Source organism: Diabrotica virgifera, chromosome 6, assembly GCF_917563875.1.
Source record: "Diabrotica virgifera virgifera chromosome 6, PGI_DIABVI_V3a".
NCBI lineage: Eukaryota > Metazoa > Arthropoda > Insecta > Coleoptera > Chrysomelidae > Diabrotica > Diabrotica virgifera.
In genome coordinates this window covers 143748629-143758272 of record NC_065448.1, presented here as the reverse complement: position 1 = coordinate 143758272, position 9644 = coordinate 143748629, and the positions used below count along the sequence as shown (strand labels likewise).

Sequence of the window (9644 nt, the reverse complement as noted above, 5' to 3'; positions counted from 1 at the left end):
GAGCTACGGCCGATGAACAGCCGTAGCTCAACGGGATGATCACTGGCCTCATACGCCAGAGCACGCGGGTTCCAGCCCTCCAAACGACAATCAATTTCGTCTGGGCTAGTGTACATCGACACTAGTTACTTAAAACAGGGTTAAAGATGTAAAGGCGCCGGAACAATCCGAAAGGATCTCTCCGGCAAAAATATCATACGATATTATTATTACTATATTTAATAATTTCTAAGGACCTTATGGAATTACTTCAAAGATTCCGTTCTTCTTCTTCTTCAGGTGCCATCTCCGCTACGGAGGTTGGCAATAATCATAGCTATTTTAATTTTTGAGGCAGTAGCTCTAAATAGTTGTTTCGAGCTGCATCCAAACCACTCTCTCAGGTTCTTCAACCATGAAATTCGTCTTCTTCCGATGCTTCTTCTGCCATCTATCTTTCCCTGCATTATGAGTCGTAGGATGCCATACTTCTCGCCCCGCATCACATGTCCGAGATACTGTAGCTTCTTTTCTTTAATTGTAAGTTCAACTTCCTTTTCTTTACCTATTCTTCTCAGTACTTCATTGTTTGTAACTCTATCTACCCAGGAAACCCTCATAATTTTTCTATAGGTCCACATTTCAAAGGCGTTAAGTCGTCTCATTGTCTCTACATTTAACGTCCATGATTCCACTCCATAGTATAGAACACTGTAGACGTAACATTTTGTTAGGCGTACTTTAAGAGCTAATGTTAAATCTTTGCTACATAGGGCCTTTTTCATTTTTATAAAATTAGAACGTGCTTTTTCGATTCTGACTTTTATTTCTGCAGTGTAGTCGTTATTTTCTGTTATAAGTGTTCCTAAGTAAGTGTACTTTTTTACTCTTTCGATCTGCTGGCCCTCTACTATCAAGATTTCGTTAGTATTATGGTTGTTTTTACTAATTTTCATAAACTTCGTCTTTTTGATATTGAGAGAGAGTCCGTACTCCCTACTACACCTTACTATTTTACTCATGAGTCTTTGCAGGTGTTGTAAACTATCGGCTATTATTACTGTATCATCTGCATATCTGATGTTGTTAACTAAGACTCCATTTACTCTTATGCCGACTGTTTCATCTTCCAGAGTTTCTCGCATTACCTCTTCAGAATAAGCGTTAAATAATAGAGGTGATAGTATGCAGCCTTGCCTGACTCCTCTCTTTATTTCCATTTCTTCAGATGTTTCTTTTTCAATTCTTACTATTGCTCGCTGATTGTAATAGAGGTGTGTTATTAGTCTTAAATCTCTTAAGATTCCGTTACTGAACTGTTATTGCATTGGGATGATATGTGCCCTGTATTTTTGCAAATAAAGCAGGTGATTGTACCTTGTGACAAAAATATGCGGTTAGGTGTTTGGTCGAAACTTATTAGAATAGAATCTGGAATTGATGATGTTATAGGGCTTACATAAACTTGCCTCCGAAAGCTCAATATGTGACTATATTCCGGAAGATTCGAGCTAATTTTCAGAAATGTTATTGGGGAAATAAGCTTTAAACCGATATTCTGTAATTCTTCAACTAATACTTGATGAGGAATTGACGGGCAGACACCAGACAAAACTAGTCTTTCTGCTGGAGAGGCAAGTCTCCGTGCTGTTACAACTTCGCCGAGTACTTCTATAGAGCCATGTTATGACATGAAATTATCTACTACGGTTTTGTTTGCCAAATACATGCAGATTCTATTATGAGATAATCTAGATGAAAAAATGGTATTTTTTGGGTTGATTATTGTGCCCAACGGAATTAAATAATCCTGCAGTTTAGCATTATCGATACAACTAAATACAATTGCTTGGGTCTTACTCGGAAAAGAATGTGAAGCGGCTGATACATAACTGTTTGTTATATTCGAACGTTGATTTACTGGACTGGTCAGATCGGAAGCTGTGTTTACATTATGTGAAGTCATCTTAAGCTGCGGTGGCGAAAGCTTCAGTCCGACTCTGGTAAGTGACAAACCAACCGCATGCTAGCTAACCTCACAAAATGATTGTACGGTGGTGTATATTTATTATTTAACGTTTTATTTTCACAATAATAAAGTAATAATTACGTATAGATGACTTACGTAGTTGTTTAACTATTCGATCACCCCCGTAGTACAAATATTAAGATGCAGAGGCCAACCATCCCCTCACCCCCCGCGCGGCCGTACCGCTCGTACCTGGTACCGACATCTGCCAACCCCGACTACCCCGGAAGGACACAGAACCCGAGGACATTCTTCATTCAACATTCAGATACATAACATGTACAATTTGTAAACTTTATTTATATTTAAATTCATTAAAAGTTTCTTATTCTAAAAACATTTCTTATGTATAAAATTCGTACATAATTAAATTGGTCCTTCAAGCCATCATTAATCAGTGCAATTATAATTATTAGTTAGTTATTGTGCAAAATTCCGAAAAATCGCTGTGACAATCCAGGCCGCATTTTTCGACGATAAGCAGACGAGAAGCAGATCATCCGGAACGAGAATCAAAAGGTCAGTGTAAGTGTTCTATATTCTATTCTACCAATTCCTTTACGATTTTATCCTCGTTTCGACTTGATTTATCCACTTTATTCTTTCTCAAACGTTTCATTACTTTTATAAAATATAACATTATTTCTTTCTGAATTTACATACATTTTTCACATTATTCTAAACTCATACTTACATTATATTGCGTCACTTCTTATATTTAGCCTTTTTTTAATTCTATCGATTATAACAAGCATTTAAACCATTTTAAACCTTACGTTGTCTACTTACGGGCTTATTCTTGTCATTTTACATCACATTCTACATTTTTGTTATTTACATTTACACATATTAAGGTAGGTTTACATTTAACAGTACATAACACTTTTATTAACACTATTATTATTCAAAATGTCGCAGGAACAAAATGTTCCATCCCAAAAAAACGATGAGCTTGCTTCTGAGCTCAAAAGGCTCCACATTACGCGTGGAAATTGTAAATCTCAAATAACAAAATTCAAAACTTATCTTGATAAAGAAAATTCAAAAAATAATCCTGATTTTGCTCAGCTTAAAGTTAGACTATCAAAAATTGAACCTCTTTTTCAAGCTTTCGATGACATTCAGATTCAAATAGAATGTTTAGAGACTAGCAATGATGTAGCAAATCAAAACGAGCGTCTAGAATTTGAAGATAGCTATTTTAGTGTCGTTTCTGAGGGTCAAGCAATCTTAAATAAGTCTACTGATCAGCAGGTAGCAAATGCATCAATCTCTAGCAATCCTAATAGTTCTAATGCACCAACACACCACGTTAAGCTGCCTTCCATAAGTTTACCGTATTTCGATGGGAGTTTCGATCAATTCTTGTTCTATAAAGATACCTTTCAAGCATTAATTCATAATGACAAATCCATACCTGATATCAATAAATTCCATTACTTGCGCTTATCGTTAAAAGGTCAAGCAGCGGATTTATTGAAATCGCTTGAAATATCAGCAAATAATTACAGTGTCGCATGGAATCTACTAGTTCAACGCTATGAAAACAAACCTCTATTAAAAAAGAACCATATAAAAGCCTTATTCGAGACAAAACCTGCTACAAAAGAATGCCATGTAGAATTAAGAAACATTCTAGATGAGATGAATCGGCATTTAAGAGCCTTAAAAGTCCTAGAAGAACCTGTAGATTCCTGGGACGCATTGATAATTCATTTATTCTCCATAAAGCTGGACTCAACAACTCGTCGTGAATGGGAGAGTGAATACGCCAAACATGACAAGGTAACTAGAGAAATATTTTGCAATTTTCTCTCTGAAAAATGCAGAATTTTGGAAACTTTAAATATTCAAGGTAATAAAGTCAAACAAAATGTAAAAAGCCTTTTTTCAAGTAATTCTCCAACTTGTTATTTTTGCAATAAAGAGCATACAATTTATAACTGTAAATCATTTATCGAGTTAAGTCCAAGGTCTAGACTAGCTGAGGTCAAAAAATTGAAACTTTGTGTCAATTGTCTGCGAAATAATCATTCAACTAACCAGTGTCGGTCTATGCGTTGTCGAAAATGTGATAGTAATCACAACACCCTGTTACACTTTGGTGTCAATAATCAAGATAACAATCAAAATTTCAACTCGAATAATCCTGATACATCTAGAAGAAATACCTCGCAAAATAATCATAACTCCAATTTTAATGCTAACCATTCCACTGAAACTTCTGATTCTCCTGAAATTAGCTCAAATTGTTTAATTGCAGGTAATAATTCCCCAAGCATTGTTTTATTGTCAACTGCCCTGGTAGACATTTTTGATAATCATGGTGATGTATTTTCTTGTCGTATACTTCTCGATAGCGGCAGTGAGTCAAGTTTTATCTCTGAGGAAATGTGTAACAAGTTAAACGTAAATACAACTCCAATACAATGTTCTATTACAGGGGTTGGGCAAAAAACCACAAATATTCTAAAACAAACTGTTGTGTCGGTTCAAGCACGTCAAGTTCCGTTTAAAACAAGTTTCAAATGTTTAGTTATTCCTAAAATCACAAGCAGAATACCCTCAAACTTTATTAATACGTCAAGCCTAAAAATTCCTCATAATCTGATACTAGCAGACCCAACATTCAATAAACCCGGTCCAATCGACATTTTGATTGGTGCTGATAACTTCTGGGATCTGCTCATGGTAGGTCAGGTAAAACTTGGCAAGCATTTGCCTACGTTGCAAAAAACTCAATTTGGTTGGATCGTCTCGGGCACTATACATTCACCTCAGTTCATACAACCTTCTAACATTTCTATCTTATGCAATCTAAGCACTTCTGATCAGGCTATTCATTCACAAATAGCTAAATTCTGGGAAATTGAAGAAATCAATGTTCCTAAATCCTCATCTTCAGATGACATTCTCTGTGAAGAACTCTTCAAAACTACTACAATTAGAAACTCGTTGGGTCAATTTATCGTCCAACTACCGTTTCAGAAACCGGCTTGCTCTCTTGGCGATTCAAAAGAAGTAGCAACCAAATTCTTATTCAATTTAGAGAAACGATTACAAAGAAATCCTGAACTAAAGTCTAACTATACAGATTTCTTAAGCGAATACGAAGCCCTTGGTCACATGACCAAGATAAATGACTCTGAATTATCAGATAAACCTTGCTATTATTTACCCCACCACGGCGTGGTAAAGGAGTCAAGTACTACTACTAAGTTAAGAGTGGTGTTCAATGGATCAGCTACAACAACTAGTGGCTTATCACTTAATGACATTTTAGTAGCCGGTCCAACTATTCAAGATGATCTATTTTCTATAGTTTTACGGGCAAGAAAACATAATATTATGCTGATCGGAGACATAACTAAAATGTACCGGCAAGTATTGGTAGATTCATCACAACGCTCGCTACAACTTATTCTTTGGAGGTCTAATCCTGAATCAGAAATACACACGTATCAATTAAATACACTTACATACGGCACAGCACCTGCAGCCTTTCTGTCTACGAGATGCTTAAAGGAACTGTCAATACAATGTAAAGATACACATCCAGACATTAGCAGAATAATCGCAAAGGACTTTTACGTTGATGATCTTTGCACAGGGTGTTCATCAGTTGATGAGGCAATATATCTTAAACAAAAGCTTTCTGAAATTCTCATTTCTGGTGGCTTTCCACTCCGTAAATTCATGTGCAATGCACCAGAAGTACTTTGTGAACAATCTGAAGGAGATAATATCATATTAAATTTCGGTGAGGATTGCAATAACAAAACTTTAGGTCTTCTCTGGAACTCTCAATCTGACACACTACAATTGTCAATAAAATCTCCTTACAATTCATGTCCAACAAAACGAAAAATACCATCTTGTGTCTCTCAAATATTCGACCCATTAGGATTAGTTCAACCTGCAATAATCATAGCAAAATGCATTATTCAAAAATTGTGGCAACACAAACTTGATTGGGATGAATCAATCCCACAAGACCTTTATACCAGCTGGATTAAATTCCATAATCAACTTCAAGATTTAAATACATTAAAAATACCTAGGCATGTTCTACCTAGCAATCCACTTCTATTAGAAATCCATGGCTTCTCTGACGCCAGTGAAATGGCATACGGTGCTTGTATATACATTCGATCCTTAGATTCAGGGGGTACTTATCATTGCCACTTACTTTGCTCTAAAACAAGAGTGGCTCCCCTCAAAACAATTACGATTCCTAGGCTCGAATTGTGCGCAGCCTTGTTGCTGGCAGAGTTGACTCAAAAGGTCATAATCGCTTTAGATCTTTCTATTACTCAAATCTTCTACTGGTGTGACTCAACTATAGTCTTATCATGGATCAAATCTCCTTCTACTCAATGGAAAATTTTTGTCGCTAATAGAGTGACACAAATACAATCATTAACAAATTCGGATTCTTGGAGATACGTCAATACTCATGAAAATCCAGCAGACTTGCTCTCTCGGGGTCTTAGCCCTACGTCTTTAATTGATCATTCTCTATGGTGGAATGGCCCTAAGTGGTTGCTGTATCCTGAAGAACAATGGCCCACTGGTGTTTCAAACACTATAGGTAATTCTGATCTACCTGAGAGGCGCAAAGAAAAATTAATTTCCTTTCAGTCTACAGTTACTGAAGGACTAGATCTTATCAACAGATTCTCTAGTCTTAACAAGCTTCAACGAGTCACTGCTTATTGTTATCGATTCTTTGATAATTGCCGTGTACCTAAGGCAAATAGAAAATCCGGAGCACTTGATGCTCAAGAACTTAATCATGCTCTAAATACTCTTATTAGAATTGTTCAAAGGCAAGAATTTCCGAACGAATATCTTGACTTATCAAAATCTAAACCTATTAACTCTAAAAGTAAGATTTTACGATTAGCCCCATTTTTAGATGACAAGGGCATAATTAGAGTTGGTGGCAGACTTAAACATTCCAAATTTGATTTTCAAAAGAAACATCCTGCAATAATACCCGGTAAACATGTACTTTCTAAATTAATTGTAAATCAAGAACATTTGCGCCTTCTTCATGCAGGGCCACAACTATTACTAGCCTCAATACGAGAACGGTTTTGGCCTAGTTCTGGCAGAAACTTAATCAAACAAGTTGTGAGGCAATGCTTACCTTGTTTTCGCCTTAGTGCTTCTCCCACTCCATATTTGATGGGAGATTTACCAGAGCATCGAATAACGCCTCAACGGCCTTTCTATAATACAGGTACAGATTTTTGCGGACCCTTTTTATTAAAGGATCGACAAACTAGAAATTACAAAACAATTAAAGCTTACGTGTGTGTTTTTGTGTGTCTCTCAACGAGAGCGATGCATTTGGAACTTGTAAGCAGTCTTACTACAGACGCTCTTATTGCTACTCTTCGTAGATTTTTCGCTAGAAGAGGTTTAAGCGCAAATATATATTCTGATCATGGCACCAACTTTGTTGGCGCTAAAAATGAGATTTATAAGTTTCTACGCACGAGTGAAAATGAAGTCAAATCTATTTTAAATTCTGAAAATGTCAAATGGCATTTTATACCTCCTCATGCTCCTCACTTTGGTGGTATCTGGGAAGCGGAAGTCAAATCCACTAAATTTCATTTAAAGAGGGTAGTCGGTCAAATCCCACTTTCTTACGAAGATTTCGTAACTGTTCTTCATCAAGTCGAAGCGTGTTTAAATTCCCGACCTTTATCCCAGATTTCCAATGATCCCAATGATCCACAGTCTTTGACACCTGCACATTTCCTAATTGGAGAACACATTACTGCTTTACCTGACCATGACTATTCTACATTCAAAGAAAATTCGCTCAGCAAGTTTCAACGTCTTCAAAGAATCATCCAAAGTTTCTGGAAGCGATGGTCAAAGGAATATATTTCCGAACTCCAGCAACGGTCTAAATGGAAAAAGACCTACCCCACAATTTTGAAACCTGGACTCCTCGTCTTGGTTAAAGAAGATGGAATCCCGCCAATGAAATGGAAAATTGGCATAATTGAACTCATTCATCCTGGTGTTGATGGTATAGTCAGAGCTGTTACCATTAGAACTGGCTCCGCCGTATACAAACGACCCGCCATGAAGATCTGTGTACTTCCAGAGGATCTTCCCAATCATTAGTTGCTTGTTGAAGCCTACCAGCTGTCAAGGGGGCCGGTATGTTTAACTATTCGATCACCCCCGTAGTACAAATATTAAGATGCAGAGGCCAACCATCCCTTCACCCCCCGCGCGGCCGTACCGCTCGTACCTGGTACCGACATCTGCCAACCTGCCAACCCCGACTACCCCGGAAGGACACAGAACCCGAGGACATTCTTCATTCAACATTCAGATACATAACATGTACAATTTGTAAACTTTATATTTAAATTCATTAAAAGTTTCTTATTCTAAAAACATTTCTTATGTATAAAATTCGTACAGTAGTAGTATCTAGTAGATAAACACTTTAATTTTAAACACTATTTAATATTACCACTTGTTTTTAGTAAAAACTAGGAGTACAATATCAGTACAGCTTGACCATACCTTTCCAGGGCCGGTCTTCCTGAAAAATGTTGTTTTTTGAGTTGTGCCACTTTTCTTCCGGATAAGAGATACGGTTTCAATGTTCGGATGTTGTTTTCCTGATGTTATAAAATAATAATTGTTAACATCTACTGTATATTATAGAAATTAAAGCTAATAGTGTTGTTTAACATATTTATTGTATTTTATTCATGTTTGCTTAACTTTACTTTTATCGAAAATAAGTAATTTTCTGTTTTTTGGTTGCATTCATTAATGTTATACCACTGACAAGTTTTTAAAAGTTTGATTTTCACCAAGAATTTTATATTTTTTTTTTCTTTATGTTCTTACAGTTTTCAAGCCAATTTTTAGTTAATAAAATATACTTAGCCAAATAGGTTTCAATATTGTCAAAAACTGCACTACCTACTTTAAATAAATTAAAGGCCCCGTGAAACTTTTTCTAGCATTGTTGTAGTAATAGTAACAAACAAATCTAATGATCTCTGAAGAATCTTTATGCATGTGCGCCATATTCTCTAAGAAGTAACATTAATTCGTATTTCTGTAATAGAATTTTAGTGTCTTGCAAATCTTCATGGCATTTAATCCAATTCAAATTCTTTATAATTTTATAGTAACTATAACCAGTACCATGCACATGTAACAGCACACGTTTCTAAATTTGTGGTTGTTGTCTTAAATTCCGCTTTAACTTATCACAGCACAATACGCAGCTTTTAGAAGGTAATACACCTATAGGGTAAGTTCGGCTCTGACGCCACTGTTAACTACTCGCAATTCAGACAGCGACTGAATAATCTCAATACATTTTTCGAGTAGCGCCATCTAGTTGCCAATACGTCTTTTGGTTACCACGAGGTGAGCTATCTATGGTTAAGTTTATAATCAATGGTTATACTCAGATCATTTAGCCCGATCAGGGAACGCAAAATTTTACGAAAACCTCCAAAAAAAATAAAGGAAGGATGAAAATTTGGGAATAGGTAGTTGGAATTGTCTATTATTATATAAGAAAAAGTTTATAATTCTACATCCCCTCCATTTTAAAAAAATTGGAAAATAGGGGCGAAAA

The 9644-nt window shown here is 36.1% G+C and overlaps 1 protein-coding gene across 1 annotated transcript; it reads left to right on the top strand.

Annotated features, from left to right (window-relative positions):
- The first annotated feature begins 2917 nt into the window (after positions 1-2917).
- Positions 2918-8736, top strand: LOC126886207 (MATH and LRR domain-containing protein PFE0570w-like). The gene is made up of 3 exons (XM_050653069.1): positions 2918-4708; positions 6650-6896; positions 8711-8736. Exons 1-3 carry the CDS (start codon positions 2918-2920, stop codon positions 8734-8736), a joined length of 2064 nt encoding a protein of 687 aa, XP_050509026.1.
- The last annotated feature ends 908 nt before the right edge of the window (positions 8737-9644 follow it).

Bases quoted from the DNA above. Each gene is read 5' to 3' on its own strand.
- LOC126886207 (XM_050653069.1), top strand. From the start codon at position 2,918: ATGTCGCAGGAACAAAATGTTCCATCCCAAAAAAACGATGAGCTTGCT. The intron at 4,709-6,649 runs GTAAAACTTGGC...ATTTCCTTTCAG, and splicing joins ATCTGCTCATGGTAGGTCAG to TCTACAGTTACTGAAGGACT. The intron at 6,897-8,710 runs GTAAGATTTTAC...TGTATATTATAG, and splicing joins TAAACCTATTAACTCTAAAA to AAATTAAAGCTAATAGTGTT.